This window comes from Siniperca chuatsi, linkage group LG24 (assembly GCF_020085105.1).
Source record: "Siniperca chuatsi isolate FFG_IHB_CAS linkage group LG24, ASM2008510v1, whole genome shotgun sequence".
Taxonomy (NCBI): Eukaryota; Metazoa; Chordata; class Actinopteri; order Centrarchiformes; family Sinipercidae; genus Siniperca; species Siniperca chuatsi.
The window spans coordinates 9,788,283-9,806,310 of NC_058065.1; the positions used below are offsets into that span (position 1 = coordinate 9,788,283).

Genomic DNA, 18,028 nt, shown 5'->3' on the forward strand with positions numbered 1-18,028 from the left:
AATCTTGCATAAACAACTGATTCAACTATTATTCAAGCTGTTATTCCCACGTTCACGCCATGCAAACTATGTCCACTTGTACTTTCTTACTCTATGTAGAGGTTAAAAAAAATTAACACTGTAAAGGATAAATGGCCCTTCATTTGTACCACAATGGTTTTTAAGCTCAATTTCTCCAGGGACCACATTTATTTAAATACTTTAATATATTTATTCCTTCTTAATTGTTTACAAAGCTTTGAATAGCAAAACAAAATCTGTGTGTTCATGATGATTGCACAGGTTGAGACTACTGAACCACGTATGGTTCTTGGCATCAATTTAACATTGACATCTGTCCTCAAGATCCCAGTTGCTCCATTTTAGGGCTGTGTGTCTGATCTGTGGTGTTCTGGAAAAATCCGCGCCCTGAGAAACTCGGTCCTCTTCTCCTCAGACACAGACTGCAGCTCCTGCTCCGTTACCTGGAGAACAGAATTTGGACAATGTTAATCTCGCTCTCACTAAGATGCACTCAACATTGATACTTCTTCCATGTGTGGTAGTATAATTTGTTATCTGAAGAAGCATTTTACTAAACGTCAGTAAGCTACTGTCATGGAGGAACATAATATTTAGAACTATAGACCAAGGTTCAGAGGAAATTAGTGTTAGCATTTTTCATTCCAGCTGACATTTTGGACAGTAAATGTAACACTCATATCTGAAAGGAACATGTGGCTGAACGCAGGCAGCTACGCAGGCAGCTACATGTAGGGGGCTACAACAAACTTGTAACTTTTCCCCTTCCAGATATGAGGATTTTAATACTCAACAACTTTAGCATTTGAGAAAAGCTTTTAAATGTAGAAATATTATTAGAACACTTGGTAAAGTATCAGTAACTATTGGATCCGTAGATAAAGAAGAGCCAAACTCAAACTGGATCATCTCTGAGTCTCACCAAGACAGGGTTATATCCCAGGATCTCCAGGTGGCGAGTCTTGACAGCCAGAGGACCACGGGGATTGGACGTACCATAGCAAAAACCAGAGTGTGGTGCGCAAATGACTGCAATTCTAGGACATCAAGAGAAGGGTTTCTCAGCTTTAAAAAGGTTGGAATTTGAATGTGGAGGTTTGGTTATAAAAACATCACTGGGAGGCAAAACTCTGAAACCTGAAAAACAGAGCAGACTGTGGCTTTCTTTTCACTGAGACAGTGTTGTGCTTGGAGCACTGCTAAACTACAGATCTTCACTCAGTAGGGTTATTAAAGTTTTGGATTTTTCATTAGTTCTTTTGTCAGTTACTGTACTGTATTTTAATTCATCTTTAAAATTAGTTTAAATTCCAAAATTTTACTTTTTTATGCATAATGATAGAAGTTCAGAAGATGGGTTGTGCAATACAAACAATAAATAATTATTTCTAATAATTTTTCTGAACATTGTACATCCATCAGAACCATTTGGTTGAATTTGCACAGGTAAAATGCACCAGCAGACGCAAGAGAAATCTATTTAGTTAAAGCCGTTAATGACTGATTTAAAACCAAACAACTTAGAAAACCCAGACAAAAAAAAGTAGTGAGAAATGAAATGACTACTTAGGAGACTCTCGACATGCGTAGAGTTGAACAAAAATGCATATAAAAAAGGCACAAAGAAGACGCATAAAAAGTACAGATGTGCACAAAACAGTAAAAACACTAAATGCAAAGCTATATCCAAACTATTTAAACAGTTGTTAATAAACTAAATGTACACTACACAACTTTATGAAAATTTAAAACTTGTGTAAAAGTTTATTATTTAGAGTAGCTGGATAAACTTTTCTAATTTCTTTTTTTCCCCCCACAAAATCTGTTGAGTTTCTTCTTATGATTAAGTTTTCTTAACACAGAATTTTCAACCATGTCTAAAGTGGTTTACGACCTTGTTGCTCAGTAAAAGCAAGTGACTGAATATATTTGATTTTCCTATATCAAACCTTTAAATTAGTTCAAACTGGGATTTAAACTCTGTAGCATTTGTGGTGTTAAATATAAGTAAAAAGTAGTCTGGCATTTAGAGCACTATTTTAAGGAGCTCTTTATATATTGAGTGTCTTGGGTCGAAATGTAGACTATATGCGCTTTGTTCCATGCAAAGTTGTGTAATTAGATGTTTGATGTACACGATTATGGCTCGCATCAATGCTGTCAGATCAGCAAGGCCAAACATGCTCTCCACCTGCTTTCACATCATCCAACTTCACTAAACATGACATAAGCACATTAAATCAAAAACAAAACGTTGAAGTAAAATACCACTGCAGAATTGTTCAAGATTGAGTCTGGTGATGTTATCGGCTGCAAACTGATGTTGATGTCTTACCTTTGACTGCTCTCTGCTGGAGAACACTCGTCTCCTACACAACTACTCGCTTCCGTCACAGAGCTTTGGTTTGGCAGAGGTTTGGTTATCACACCATCTGAGAGTCAACACACACACAAACGCAGGCGCTTGCTAGTATCACAGTTTCAAAATTAGCTGAAATTGTGTTCTGTAGTCATTTTCTTGAAGTTAAAGAGCAAAATGCAGACACAATAAACTCATACTAGAGTAATCATCAATTCTATAACAGGAATAGAAAATGATTAGTCTGCTTATCTTCACTTGTGGCTCTTACTGTCTTTACCTATTAAGTAGAAGTCCTCCACCACCACCATTTCCTGTAGCATCGTGTCTGCCTGGTCCCCCAACACACTCTGCAGGCCCTGTGAGAGCCACGGGTTGGCTGATGGACTGCTGGGGGCAGGGTCTCCAAGGAGAGATGGGGGAACAGACAGGGGCTGAAGGAGCGGAGGATGGTCAAGACGGAGGCACAAGTTCACTGTCTGAAACATTCTCTCCTGGCCATGGAGAAACTTGGGTGCTGAAGAGAAACAGAGGAAGTTCAGATGGATAAACTTCACAAACCCAAGTGCGAAATAGAAAATAAAGAGAAGCGCCAGACAAAAAAAAAAAGAGGAGAATAAGAAGTTACAAGCCAGAAAAAGAGAGACTAGACTGGCCAGACTGTGCATGTGTGAATGAGACCACTGTCTTACCTGTAATGTTAAACTGCTCCAGGGTCCTGCTCTGCAGGAGTTGCTCCAGTAGTGCAGAGGGGAAGTGGCCCAGTAGACACAGATAGTATACAGCCTTTAACAACTCAAACCCAGACATCTTGGGCAGATAGGAGTCCAAAGCCCGGCAGAGACTATCCAGGAACCTAGAACAGCAAGAGGGAACCCAACAAAGACATCAAGCCTGGATGCCTATGCAAAATATACTGTTTGAAGATAATGAGAAAAAAACTCTTGTAAGGTTGTTAGCCTGTCATGATGGTGGTCTTGTCAATTGTTATGTTTGAGAGTTTCTGCCCTCTACAGATGGTAAAGGCCAAATATATAGTCTTCCAGAAATGCTGTTCTGACAGTCTGAAGCACAGTCACTTCCAGACGTTTAGATATAAAGACAGAATTTTGTAACTTTCCGAAACCAACAATTGACAAACGACAGTTGCACCCATTTTCTGCAGTGATTGAAATTAGAACAGGAAATGTGGCCTTGACGCAATATTTTATTTTCTGTAAATTTCATCGATTGTACCAAACAGCAACTTGGCATTTTTAATGTGGTAAATGACACATCCTCTGACCTGGTTTTGAGAGTATATTTTTTAGAATTAGCAACTCTCAAGTAAGTTGAATGTAACTTAAGTAAGTAATAAGTAACAGCAGGCCAAAAAACAATGGATGGCATCTTTACTGAGTTAGCTGTACACAAACCTGTGCATGAAGGGCCTGTGTATGAGCAAAATTTGAAAGATGGAGACATGTGAGTGACCTACTGTTGTCTCTGGTGCTGCAGATCATAGTTCAAAGAGGAGTACACCTTGAGGACACAGAGGAGGTCTTTAAGTGTCAGAGCATCTGGATTGTCGATCACCTTCTCAGCAAATGCCTCCATTAAGGCAGCGGGACAGAAGACAAGGTTCTCAAACACAGACAGGAAGAGGAGCAACTGAACAGAGACAAGGAAAAAAGCATTAGCTTCTTTTAGATTCTTGCTAAACTATATGTAACATTAAGAATATTTAACATTAAACAAAAGAGGTTAAAAAACAGTTGTCTGTTGCAGCACCTGTTTGTTGGTCCATATGTCTATCAGAGAGGCGACATAGTCTGAAATGTCAGTGAGCAGATCTAAGTCTCTGTAGTGCAGCTCCCTACAGGACTGCAGAACTGTAAACAATCTGTTGAAGGGGATTCCATGGAGGTTTTCTACCAGAGAGGACAGATGTGGAAAAGAACCAAAGAGGGATATCAGGCTATAAAATAGAAGTCTTTATAGAATATAATATTTCAGGCTCTTTCAACTGATTCTGTGCTGACAAGTCAGGATGACCACACACTCATGCAAACATGCAAAAGATTTTTTTTCCAATTTTGTGACCACATCATTACCCCTTATGAAATCCATACATTTCCTTTAAGTTAGTCTACAATTTAAAATATTTAACAATTTTATCTTGTGGAAAAGGTTTTTACCTTTGATCTTCTTACTGCAAACGTTCAGCAGTGGTTTGGAGTAGAAGCCCATTGTGGCCATAGTGGAGATCATGTACTGGGTGTTGGGAAGGCTGAACTGGTCTGTCATCGATAAAGCCTTTCCCTGGAGGAAGCAGTGTACAGAATGAATGTCATTGTGGAATGAATTCAGCTACAGGTAAAAAAATGCAGGTCATTTTTGGTCATACAACAAGGTTCAAAAATACTGAAATGTTACAATGAGAAAGAAAATGGTGAGACTGACTGACTTGTAGTCTCTAAAAAATTTTAATTACAGAATAGATGAGACAGAAGTACAGGGGCACTGGGACAGAAGCAAATACAAGATTGCACCAGATAAAAGGTTGGAGCTTTCATCAAGTGTGTTTAAATGCACACTAGTATAGTAAATATTTGCTGGTTATTCACCAACATTTTTTTATTCTCTGTTTTCCAGCAATCAGAATATCATCAATAAACATGAAAAGCATTAAATCCTGCAATGATTAGACACCGTACAGACTGTAAACTGTGGTGAAAATGTTGAGCAGTCAAGTATATGCCTGCACAAGAGTTGGCAATCATAAATCTAGATAATGTTAGAATCACATATACAGGGATATGAATACCTAATATGGTCAAAACCAAGACTCATAAACCAACCTCTAGTTTCCGTTTGAGGTCCAGTGGGGCATCTTTCCCCAACAGACGCATCATGGTCTGGAGAGCCATTACATTCTTGATCCCAGGAAGACGGGCCTCAACTACCAGCCTAGGACATAAGCACAATAAACATCAATGTAAATTGATCTGAAAAAGAAGTGATAAAAATCTATATAGTAATTTAGGACATGAAGAAAGGCCATGATTTTGTCAGATGATGCATGGATATCTCTGAGGCTGGAAGTTGATATTTTCTGCACCAATTCTAAAATACTAATGCTTATATTTTTGGCTAAGCCATATGCATCATTTGTAAATCCTGACCTCATGCCCTCCTTAAGTGCAGCAACGTTGGGGCTGCCCTCCATATGTTCCAGACAGGAGGCCAAGATGGATAGGCCCTTCTCATCAAAGTCATTCAGTTTCTCCTGTAAGTGAACAATCATTTAATTTCATTTGGATAAACAACAAAACAAAAATATTGCTAATATGAAAACATGTTGCCGACTGACAGTCCTTCAATGCCTACCTGGCAGGTTCGGAGGAAAGTCTGGACCACGCGGCTACGTTGGGGAACACCCAGTTTGACCATACCTATGAGAGAATAAGCCATGTCCTCAGTGCGCATGTGCCCCACACTCTTCATGGCCCTTTGCAGTAGCCTGTCAAATGCAGGATGCTCAAACATCAGCTGCAGCTCATATCGCCGCTGCTCATCTGACATCTTCTTAGTGGTGGACCACATGTGGGTAAGGGAGTTGCTGACCTGTCGAACTGTGGGCGAGTATTGACAGGTGAGGTCTAACACGTCTGATGGGGAGCCACAGCGCCGCAGGTGGTCCAAGAAAGGGGACCTCCTCTGTCTCTGCCTTGAGGCGGTCTCATCAGATTGGCTCTCAGCGGGCAGCGCAGACTCTAGTGCTAGTGGAGAAGAGAGATGCTCCTTCTCTTCCAAGTCCTCATTGTGGATCCTATCCTGTGAGTAAAACCTCACTGAACTGACAAGACTCCTAGCCAGGCATGTCTGGCTTTGCCTTGTGCCCCATATGTGTGCTAACTGTTGACTAGGGAAAGATGTGTCTTTGATTGATGTTGTCACCGGGAAACTGCGTTGTTGCCATAGAGACCTGCGGCTGCAAAAGCGCAGGCCCCACCTCATGACCTCCTCTGTCATCCAGACAGACATTGTTCTCTAATAACTTAGGGGACGCAAAAAAGGGTGAAAATGGAAATAAGACACTATGGCGTCCTTAATTTCAGCACTAGCTAACTAATAGCTACCAACTAACAACAAAGACGTCAGGTATTCAGCAATTTATGTAGATGGAATCAATGTAATGGCAACAATTATTATCCGACTGTTTCCACTTTACATTCTAGGCTGCATAGACTGTTAAATTATGTAAGTAGTTAGTACAAATAATGTATTACAACGTACAACGACCTGCCAACAAGGTCAACAGACCTCCTTCAAGTTATGAAAACACTGGCTAGCTTACATTAGCTAAGGTTAGCTAAGTGATGCCCCCTACCTTATTACTCTAACCGTAGAAACATACAAACAATTGTCCACAAAGTAACACATGGCACTTGCTGGATCATGTGACATTTGGCAGAAAAGGCTGTTTAGCGAAGAGACGCAGAGTTACATTACACTGAAATCAAATAGATAGTCCAATTCATGTTATCGAGCATTCTCACACGCTGCTTCTTGCTATGTGCGCTGCCATATTTAATCCCCCTGTCAACTTGGTACACCACGTATGTGTCAAAATATAATAAACAGTGTTTATTGTGAATATAAAATGTCTCAAGTATAATATTTATTACAGTTAATAAAAACAACCTGTGACCTTTTTAAATCATAGGTCTCACAGTCATCTTAACACGTCTTGATATTTTTTATTTGTGTTGTTTCCTACACGGACTCAAATAAGCGCTACACCGCCGGTTTCCTAGCAACCAATACCACCCGGATAGAATGGCAAAATTTGTGCTTGCTGGTAAAGTTTGATTTTACTTTTTATCTTTTAGAATTTAACTGTAACTATATCAAAATATCGCATTTCTGATTTCTACAATTTTAACCTCTGCAGGTAAAACAGACTGCCCACATTATGCCAAAGCGGAACTATTAGCAGACAGTCTGCAACGATCTCTGCCAAACTTCAGCATCCACAAGATATCCATCCTCCCAGATAAATGGAAGGTCATATTCCTATTTTGAGATTATTAATTATATTATTATATTTACAAATAATTTGTATATTCTATAAATATTCTGTAAATATTAGTATATACACCTGAATGTAACCTCTCACTGGTCTCTGACAGGAATGGCTGGAGGCCACCTGCAAAAGAAATGGTTGGAAACACGAGCAGTCCCCTTTGGTTTGGAGGGAACTGGTGGCCCAAGGGGGGAAAGGGATGCTCTTAGGGGGCTTCAGTGACTTCCTAGAGCATTGTCAGGTAGGCATAGGTTAGGTTTTCTTAATTAAAATCACTTCCATACTCAAACTTTCAAACCTGCCAATCAGGTTCTTTAATCAATGTTTGTGTAGGACTACTACGGCATCACATCAGACATGCCTACAGATGTAATGCTGAGTGTTGCAGCAGAGAATCTGGAAACCAAGATGAACCTTATTGTAGAGGAGCAGCATCGTTTCAGTCTTATCAATCCCCTTCATATATGGATCGTCAGGTGGGTTAGTCTGAACAACTCAAGAGAAAGATACATTTTCCCCCCCTGAGGAATTTGTGGAAATGTTTCAAGTGTCAAATGCATTTCCATAACTTTCCAGTGCTCTCAGCCCAACCTGCCACTTCCTGATCCCCAGTCTGCTCTCTGCTGAGGTGTTCCCCCACGTTTCTGCAATCAGCCTCCACCTACTGGACCTGGAGGGAAACGAGGAGGGACTGCAGTGGCTGAGGATGGAGACGGAGGACCTGGCACTCCATCTGCTCCATCAAGTATGGTAGTTTTTAGGAATTTTTCAACCATATCAGAAGGAACATAAAGCCATCTAACTATATTTATTCACAGGTGACCATTCACACAGATCTGGAACAGGCCTTCCAAGAAGCGGACGTCATTCTACTGCTGGATGAGTGGTGGTCTGATGACAGTGATACAGAGAATGAGAATGAGGAGGAAAAGAAGAAGAAAAAGGTAAAGGGAATCTCAGACAGGTACAGAGAGTACGGACAACTCATTGACACAAGGGCCAACAAGGAGGTGAAGGTGATTGTGTCTGGTGACTCTTTTGTCAACCTGAGATGCTCACTTCTTCTGGACAAGGCACGCTCCATTGACAGCCACCAGTTTGTCACAATGGCAACTCAGCTGGAGAATGAAGCCAGGGCCATTATTGCAAAGAAGCTGAAAGTGAGGTCTTCAGGTAGCTACTGTAAATCCTCTCCCTCAGTTTGGTGAAGCTGATTCACATTTACCTACTGTGTACTCCCACAGTTACGTTTCATGCAAGATTAATTAGTCCTCCCTCTTCTTCTGCTTTAGATGTTACAAATGTCATGGTGTGGGGAAACATCAGTGGTAGTTTCTACATTGACCTGCAGAGGGCAAAAGTTTTCAACTATGATGGGGCAATCAAAGGACCAGCTTTCTTCTCCCAGCCAGTCCAAAAGATTCTCCATGAAAGGTTTGTTAGAATAACAAACAGGATTTCAATAAGTAATAGGTATTTCTTCAGACTCCTGGTTCAGAAGTACAGGTAATTATTTCTTAGTGTGCTTTAAACACTAGATTAATTCCATATCTAATTTTATTGATTAACTCCACCCATCTAGCACTTCGGCAGGCTAAACAAACAAAACATGATAAGGCATGATAACATAATATGATAACTGTACCCTGCTGCGACTGAGGTCTGTGCCAGTGTTGATTGCACAATACATCTGACCCCATCAGTCTGACTGCTCTGATCAAAAACATCCTGTGCTGGGAAATGCCAAAAAAGCCAATAATCTCCTTCTCTCTTCCAGGAAATGGTTAGAACCAGACTTTCAGGAGTCGGTATGTCGTCAGCGTGCGGTTGTGGCTTCAAAGACCTGCCGAGCAGCTGTCATGTCAACCGCCAATGGGATCCTCACTGTCCTAAAGGCTTGGAATGGCATTTATAGTCCAGATGTGGTCTTCTCTATGGGTGTACTTTGCCCAGGTGAAGACACAGCCGAGCACAATGTGTGACAAACATTGTAATGGGCAACGGGTAGTATGTGCAGGGATGAAGTTTATGTTTAAGAAACATTTTAAATGAGGGATCAATATCCAAATCCACATTTTAGTTCTCCTGATTTTGACTTATCTAACTAGTGTTAAAATGTGATTGTCTTTGGCTACTTGTAGGTTACTACAACCTCCCAGATGACATCGTCCTCTCAGTTCCAGTAACCTTCACAGACGGTAAATGGTCTGTGCTGTCTGATGTGACTGTTGGAGACGAGTTGAAGGAGAGACTTCAGCTTTCTGCAAGTGAACTCAGGCAGGTATGTCAAGTTACAAAATTAACGACGGATGTTGCACAATACACATTTCAAAAAATGCTTCTAAAAAAGGTACTAACAGAGTTGTTTTTCTTTCCCAGGAAAAAGAACTTGGATCAGAAAATTCCCTATTGTTATGAATACAGAAGACCGCTGATAAGACATAAAAAAAATTGCATATTGACAACACAGACTAAAAACATAGGCTGGAAATTGGTTAAAATGATCAAAGGAAATAATCCAGATACATTTCAGTGACACATCTTAAGTTTTTTTCAGTTTGTTCTTTTATTCTCTTACTTTCACATGTGGAGTTGCAGTTTTATTTGACCAGTTTAATGACAATAAATCTTTTCCACTTCATGAAACTCATCCATAGCTGTTATATTTTTAGATGTAAAAGATCAAACTGAGTACTTTATGGAAAAAGGAGAAATTAGAAAATATATTCCTTTTTTTAAAATTGTACAGTTCAGTAGGTGCTTTTTTTTAATAATTCAAGAAGCAATATTTGAAGCATATCACACACTACTACCATACACAAACTAGTCTGTTAATATCCTCTAAATCTGATGTTATCACTTGCCACCCATTTCCATTTACAGTTGGGTAGTCTTAAAAATGAGGACACATCAAAACATGTATTCCCCTGGTTGGTAATTAAATATTAAACAAACGGAATTTAATGGGCTCTTTTAACCTGAAACATTCAAATTGATTTTTTTTTCTCACAAATTGTGCAGTACTTTGTCAGTTGACAAGGAGAACTTGAACAGAGTGCTGTTTTTACATGCAGAATATACACGTTCTACACTATACACAAGGAGGCATTGACTGAAAAAAGTAAAGGTTAGTACAAATACAATGCACTACGACAAGTCGGGATATGGACACATATTCTGCAATGCTATATTCAATTTGTACAACCCACCCCTGAGATTTGGATGCTGAGTGGTTTACAAAAGCAAAACTGGCCTCTTTATACAGTCGAGTATAGTACTAGATTTCTTTTTGTCATGTAAACCATTTTCCACAAATCCCCTGCAATGGCCAGATACATAATGTGTAATTTAACTATTATGTCCCTCCAAAAACAGAAAACAAATCTGCTCCAGTAAAAGTAACATTCTTTTGAAAATTTACCTCAAATATTGATCATGGTAAATACATGCGTGATGTATGGCATGCATGGACTTGTCGTGGCACAAAGGAGGTTATTTTGGTAGATATACATATCCCAGTTATGACTATACATGTACAAATAGTTGGGTATAGATGGGCCTATCTGACAAGAAGCCTGTGTTTTCCAACAAAGTTGTAGATCAAGAATAAATTCAATTACATATGGACCAATTACATATGGATGTATGAAATTAAAATCTATTCACAAGTATTAATAAAAATGAGGCATCAATAACAGAGAGGAAATTCAGGAACATTTCTTTTATCTTGCCACATCAAAGTCACTTATGTGTATGGGTAAAGATCTACTACTGGTCAACATCCAACAATGTCAAAGATTAAGTTTCCATTTCTAGGCAACAAGTGAAAGACCACTACTGACTGAATGCTTCTGTCAAAACTGTAACCTTGGACACCTTGGAGATTAGGATAAAGTGAAGGATAATACTATTGTTTTACCAAGTCTAACTCTGGGAATACACAACTACATGTTAAACCTGGACATCTATGGTGTCATTAAAATGATTATCATACAATCATTATGGGCAACTGAAGTGATCAAATTTACTTTTAAACTCCTCCTCAACAATAAAGTTTCATCGACGGACCGTTACATTTATTAATTAAATAATTAAATAATTTATAGCATATATTAATAGTTATATAATCCAACATCTCAACTCTTCATAACACCATCTAGATAAACATCTGCTTGTGAATGAAAACAAGGTGGGAGGGTTAAGCTCTTAGCCAATGTAGAAAATAAAGGCATCATTATTGTGACATGAGACTGAACATGGACAAGGTTTTCACTACGCAGTAAGAAATTTGCTTGCTAATTTCAATGCTAGATGATAAAGCAAAACCAGATCTAAAAATGCGTTGCAACCCCTGACAATAATGATGTCTCTATAACTGTTAACCCAAGCCAGTTCTGCCCAGAACGCATCGAGTAATCTCAACCATCTCCCACACAATCACCAACCAGTCGTATTAAACGCCAAACTCTGAGATAAATGTTTTGTATATAGCAGTATGTATGGATATAATGTAGTTCTAATGTAAAAATAAAAACAAAACAGTTGTGGGGGCTGGGGGAGGCAACAGGGAAGCTATGACTGTGGTTGATGCTGAGGAGATGGAGGTGTCTCTGGAGCTCCTGAGGCTCCTCCCACCACCTGTCTGTCAGAGCTGAGGTCCAGCCCCTCATCCAACTGCTCCAGTTCACTTTGGTCCAGAAGCTCAAAGTCCTCTTCCTCGGTTGGAACTAGCGTGTCGTCAGGCATCTCCTCGCCGGCGCCGCTTTCTGTCGTAATCGCCTCATCCGGGTCCCCGTCAGCCCCCAGCGCCCCTATTGTAGTAATTGTAGTGTTAGCAGTGGTGTCAGTGGGTTGGTTGGAGGTCTCGAGAGCACCCGGTGGGATTTCAGTGGGAAGAAACTCAGCCAGTGTGGGCTCCTCACTGGCCTCACTGGAACGCAGCAGGGCTGACAGAGTGTTCTGCACCACAGTGGAGATGGCTGTGCTCACTATCTCCTCGCTCAAGGCCTCCAAAGACCGCTGTGCACCCTGGGTCACTGCTTCCTTCTCCTCTCCCTCCTGCCCCCCTGCTTCCTCCCCTGCGCCTGGCACAGGCAACATGCCCTCCTCACTCCCAGGTGGTCGTCCATGTCCGTTGAAGTGTGTGTTCACAAAGTGGAGCGGAGATGCTAGGTGCTGGATAAGGAGGCTGGCGGGGCTCAATGGTTCCCCCTCTGATTGAGCACCAGGCTGGGCTCCGTCACCCTGGCCGGGGCCTCGCAGAGGGAAGTGGAGCAGGTTGTGCTCGATGGACGGAAACTCCTCAACTGAGGGGAACTCAGGGAGATCCCGCAGGTAGGACTCCTCTGGTTCACTGTGTAAACTCTGCTGGTCCAGGTCTGCAGTAGAAATGAGACAGTGGAAAAAAAATTCTCAACTGACTTGAGCGTTTAAACCAAATATAATTTATAGAACACTTCACAGATCAAGATGTTTTTGGTTTTAAAAACAAGACAGAAAAAGTGAATATACCAGGAGGTGAGGGCAAATTACACAAGAGAGGAGGTAACAGCAATAAATCACAAATATACAGTATGTTGCTCTGTTTACTAGAGTGCAGACTTGAGCTGAAAATCCTGTAATTACCCAGTTATAAAGAAAACCACTGATGCACAGAGCCACTGAAGCATGACAAAGGAAAAAAACATCTGCATGCACACTTTACTTACGAGCTAAATACTCGTTTTCTGCTGGCAGACCAGCATTGTGGCTATAATATGATCTGGCTCCAGAGCTGAACTGACTCCCTATCTTTCCTCCCAGGCAAAAAATTCTGACGTTGATATGAGTGATCATTTACCTTCAGAGACATCAGTGAGTTGAGGAGTGGTGGCTCTGGACACTGAGAACCCTCCACTCTCCAAGATGGATGCCTCCTCATCTGACAACTCTGAGTCTGTGATGGCCATTGCCAGAGCTGTAGTCTTCACATCCACCTGACCAACAAAAACACAGCGTTATATCACTGCTAAAACACAAACATATCATCATCCCCCTTTCCATAATCGCCTTTATTGGAATCCTGAGGTAAAAATACAACAGAAAAACAAAACAATACAAGGGTGAATATAAGTAAGACTTTGACATCAAGAGTTCATCATTATGTGAATTTACACATGCAACAGCAGGCATGAACTCCCTGCTGGGGACTGTGACCTTCAAGTACTGAGAATCACAGCAGTAAACCAGTCAGATAAATTTGTCATTTACATTTAAATTCTTAAATTTGCACTGTGCTCTGCAGACTTCTTTCCATAGACACAGCATTGTGACTTAATACCTGACTTTACATTGAAAGTGTCAGTTGCTGAATAGAAGTACTATGTAAGTCCTACAGTAATGGAATGTGGTAGTACCTGAAATATATTCCTTGAAGACATTTACTGCTCCACACTACAGAGCTCCATTCTCATTCCAGCTTAATTCATAAAAGCCAAGGCACAGCACATGCCCTGCTCCCAACACTACTGCTGCTTCCTCAGTTGGTCTTATGCTATACATACCCTCAGAAAAGTCTACTCTATGTGGCAGTGTAATGTGGGATGAGGTTTCAGGTGTGTGTCCATACCGTTGGGGCGAAACAGGACAGCTCCTCCTCACTCTCACTTTCTGTTTCAGCTCTAGGTTCGTCCCCCTCCTCCACCTCCTTCTTCACCTCTGTTAAAACACACACACACACTTTTAAAATGTCACCCTGGAGAACCCGATAGTAACAAAAGACTGTGAGAGCTGATTCAAAGGCAGAATGGCACTCGGTTTTATGTCATACTTTCAGAATGAGCAACAGTGCATGTGTAACATCCCGTTACACTGGGAGATATGGGATCTAGGTACAAATGTAACCAGAGAGACTTAATCACACTTTCTTGATATTCAACACAGTTCTATTTACATAATTATTTAAATTATTATATTTGCAGTGGTTTGCTTCTGAGGTTGGGTATCAGTAAGAGGGAAAAGAAAGGTGATCTACATCGATTCAAAACTCAAGCTCGTTGTATACCACTCCCTCCTCGCATGCTAAAGACCTGTATTAATGTTACAAACACAAACGTGTTTTAATAGCTGCAGGATTTTAATTTGATGTAATTCCCCGAGAGTTAGAGCTAAATCTACAGCCTGAAGGTGTCACAGTAGCACTCACTCCTCTTGTCGTGCTTGCGGTGCTCGGTATCTCCTTTCATGCTGTAGTCCAGTTTCATCAGGATTGGCTCCAAGCCCGTGTACATCCTCTGGATCAGTTCGTGGTACACCACCAGCGGCCACAGCAGCACGCTCAGGACTGAACAGATGCACAGACAAAACATTCACAACGTTATACTGCCCTTATTCTTCACGAGTATCAAAGCAAGATGCTCCAAATGCACATGGAGTGTATGCAAGAAAGGCTGATTTTTAATGAGGATCACATTACCTGATCTATGAATGAGGTATAAGGAGTTACATTTTAACAGTTGATAGAAAAATATCCATATGCTACAAAATATTAAAATACAAGCATGACCTATTAGATAAACATTAACCTACACCAACAGGATTCCTGATATTTAGTAAATGCATTAACAAGGAATGCAAGACCACAAGGAAATGTGATTACTCCATTGACTGCAATTATTACCTATTATCACACACTCTCTGTCATGACATGCACACATCCAATGGAAATTTAGGGCTTAGCACAACAGTTTAAAAAAAAAAAAAAAAAAAAAAAGTCAATTAGGCAAGAGGTGACTCACCTATAATATAGGAGATCATGATTCCTGGAACATAATGTCCAACCACACCAAGTACAAAGCAGCCACTACACATCATCACACAGAACTGGGAAACAGAACAAGTAAGAGAAATTAGGCTTAGATGAGGAAGTGGAAAAAGTGGCATCTCTGGAGGTGTGTGGCGTGTTTGTGTATGATATGTCTGGATGAGTTCTCACAACTGGCAACGTGCCGTACCTTGCCATGGTTCTGTCGTTTGTACTGCAGCATCTCCTGCAGGTACAGGCAGCAGGTCAGGTAGCTCTCAGCCAGGTGGTGGCTGAGCTCAGGAATACTGAGCAGACGCTGCTCCACGCTCACTGTTTCACTGTACGCAAACAAGAACACACACACACACACACACACACAAACAAACAAACACAGGAAGAGAGTGAGAAAATCAAGACTTGAAAAGAATGAAAATCTATACTTAAGGTACTTCAAGCTGTATTTAAATGACTGCAGAGAGCAGGTAGTGTAGGATTCCATGTTAATGTGATGACACACACAGAGATGAACACAAATACAACTGACTAAACTAGACCAGTAGCCTATAATTATTTCTGATGATATGGTGTGACATGTGAGGAAAATGTCATAAACATAAAGACAGGACTTCACGCTGTTGGAATTTAACATATGCTCTTATTTTGAACTACTACAGGATATGAAGACACAAGAGCAGTGTCATGAAGAAAAATATATTGCAAATAATATGCTCACACTACACACCTTTGTACAGGGTGAGCCTCTGCATGTTGAACTACAGTAGGAGAAAAACACACAATTAGTAGCATATCATGAACAAAAAATGTGTTTTAGTAAACAAATCAAATGGCCATTTTTTCAGGATTACCATAGAGCCTCAAGGGGTGGAAAGATTATTTTACAAAATGTGTTTTTAATGTTTCTGCTTGTGGTTCTTGGAGCATAAAAACACGTTTATTTTGCCACATCTGATATGATGCAGTGTGTTTGATTACATATTTATAGAAAAATCAAACAATCCTACACTGGTTGTATGCGGGAAACCTAAACTAAAACCTAAACTTGATTAGAATGTAAGATTTCCCATCCGGTATGCATTACCTGATACATAAGAATACTAATAATAACACTATGCTTATTTTCAATAGATTTAGAATCTTTCAGTCACATATTTGCTTGAGGATTTCCCACCTTGACAAGGCAAAACCACTGCAGGAAAAATAAAGCTTGTAAAATCTCACAAATACTTGTATGAAAGTGAACACTGAATGCTGAATATTCAAGAACTGTCAGTTATCAGCAGCTTCAAATCAATAGCAACACGGTATTTGCAATGGAAACCACTCCTGATTAAAAGATTTTTATAGTATCATGACTATGAACAATTTGATGTCTCTACTGGAAACCAAACGCCCTGCTGTGATGCTTTTAATGAAAGTTGAATAAAAGTACTTTAAAACCATCTAAAGTAGATAAACACACACAGTGTAAACAATGACATATCTGTAGCAGGTGTCTCCATCCAGTGAAGGTACTGTCTTCCATAAATATAGATTTTAATTGGCTCAGCAACAGTGAACATTTGCTTGGGCAATGAGTGACAAAGCCTGAGGACCAGATTCAAATTACATAAAGGCCTGGGCTTACCAGTAATGATGGGCAACTTGGGCTTCCATCTCTCCAGTAGCATAAGTCCCAGCAGGGACACACTCAACAGGAACAGAGGCCGCAGGGAGGTGGATGACAGGAGCCTGTGGAGCCACATAGATAACCACCAATTGGCTTATGTTCAACACATAAATATAATAAACATACATATAATGTCACGAAACTCACTTCCAAATCAGACTTAATAAATACATCTACATAGCACCTGTGTTAGTTGGCTGTCACTGACAGCTGGTTAACAAGGCCTGGGCCACTCAGCATGACATGAGTGTTTATTAGGATTAGCAGAACAAAACAGGAGTAACAACTCAAAGTAACTCTGGTTGTCTATTGTATCAGCGCAATAATGTTTTTCCTAATAGTGTTTAATACAAGACGCCAAATTTGCCGTGCTGAAAATTAAGTTTAAACTGTCTTGCAAGCTACGTTAGCAATAGGCTAAAGACGTGGGATTAGCTAACTTATCTTGACATTCACTCGTAATATCCTCGCTGACATTAGCCAGCTAGCTAATGATGTTCAATGCAACCTTATCGAGTTGTCAACAAGGTGGGGCACGGACTCGACGTTTACCAGAATAATGTGTTGAGTGTCAGGGCGACAGTGATGCTGTACAACGGCCTCTCCCACACCAGCAGCCTCTGCACCCATAGCAGTAGGGGCTCATACTGCGATAGCCAACCCTGAAGACGCTCCCGCAAGCGGACGAGCTCCGGGTTTGCGTCCCCGCAGGCCTGCTCCGATGTCCCTGCAGGGAACAGAGCCTCTAGGCCGACCGAAGACGAGGTAACCGAAGGGTGTCTTCTTGCCTCCTCTTCGCTCGCCATGTTTCCCCTACTTTGTTATGTTGTTTTGGGTATCACGGGGTATATGGAAAGATCAGCGTCAAGTGTGACGGACTTAAAAAATAAAAAAAAGCTTCCGGTTGTGACTTTCAAATAGATTGCCTGGTACAAAAAGTACCAAAGCGAACATGATGAATAGGGAATATTTATTTTGGTGAATGCCAATACAAGCTTTGAAAAATTAAGTCACAAATGTTTTGGTAAAAGATAACTTAATTTATAGCATATAGCATACAAATGCATCTATTCATGGTTATTTAAACCAACGCAGGTTACAAAACATGGC

General features: G+C 40.5%; 3 protein-coding genes across 5 annotated transcripts; 1 reads left to right on the forward strand and 2 right to left on the reverse strand.

Annotated features, from left to right (window-relative positions):
• Positions 1 to 183: 183 nt before the first annotated feature.
• fastkd2 (FAST kinase domains 2) lies at positions 184 to 6,963 on the reverse strand. Of its 2 annotated transcripts, XM_044188038.1 has the most exons (12): positions 6,753 to 6,963; positions 5,750 to 6,419; positions 5,545 to 5,648; positions 5,221 to 5,329; positions 4,558 to 4,681; positions 4,151 to 4,290; positions 3,858 to 4,030; positions 3,073 to 3,236; positions 2,661 to 2,897; positions 2,357 to 2,453; positions 944 to 1,058; positions 184 to 464 (listed from the first exon to the last, which is right to left on the reverse strand). In XM_044188038.1, the coding sequence occupies exons 2-12, from the start codon at positions 6,404 to 6,406 to the stop codon at positions 363 to 365; spliced, it is 2,022 nt and encodes a 673-aa protein (XP_044043973.1). In that variant the 5' UTR covers positions 6,407 to 6,419; positions 6,753 to 6,963; the 3' UTR covers positions 184 to 362. The 2 variants fall into 2 exon arrangements, with proteins under 2 accessions (XP_044043973.1, XP_044043972.1); XM_044188037.1 differs by having other exon boundaries at positions 5,750 to 6,963.
• Positions 6,964 to 7,171: 208 nt separating this feature from the next.
• mdh1b (malate dehydrogenase 1B, NAD (soluble)) lies at positions 7,172 to 10,098 on the forward strand. Of its 2 annotated transcripts, none has more exons than XM_044188047.1 (10): positions 7,172 to 7,223; positions 7,317 to 7,429; positions 7,555 to 7,689; positions 7,782 to 7,924; positions 8,025 to 8,193; positions 8,267 to 8,621; positions 8,741 to 8,954; positions 9,226 to 9,401; positions 9,590 to 9,729; positions 9,828 to 10,098. In XM_044188047.1, exons 1-10 carry the CDS (start codon positions 7,202 to 7,204, stop codon positions 9,864 to 9,866), a joined length of 1,506 nt encoding a protein of 501 aa, XP_044043982.1. In that variant the 5' UTR covers positions 7,172 to 7,201; the 3' UTR covers positions 9,867 to 10,098. The 2 variants fall into 2 exon arrangements, with proteins under 2 accessions (XP_044043982.1, XP_044043983.1); XM_044188048.1 differs by having other exon boundaries at positions 8,741 to 8,882.
• Positions 9,991 to 17,810, reverse strand: retreg2 (reticulophagy regulator family member 2). Its single transcript, XM_044188046.1, has 9 exons — positions 17,471 to 17,810; positions 16,877 to 16,980; positions 15,974 to 16,004; positions 15,440 to 15,569; positions 15,224 to 15,308; positions 14,632 to 14,769; positions 14,056 to 14,144; positions 13,288 to 13,423; positions 9,991 to 12,826 (listed from the first exon to the last, which is right to left on the reverse strand). The coding sequence occupies exons 1-9, from the start codon at positions 17,722 to 17,724 to the stop codon at positions 12,021 to 12,023; spliced, it is 1,773 nt and encodes a 590-aa protein (XP_044043981.1). The 5' UTR covers positions 17,725 to 17,810; the 3' UTR covers positions 9,991 to 12,020.
• Between the last annotated feature and the right edge of the window lie 218 nt (positions 17,811 to 18,028).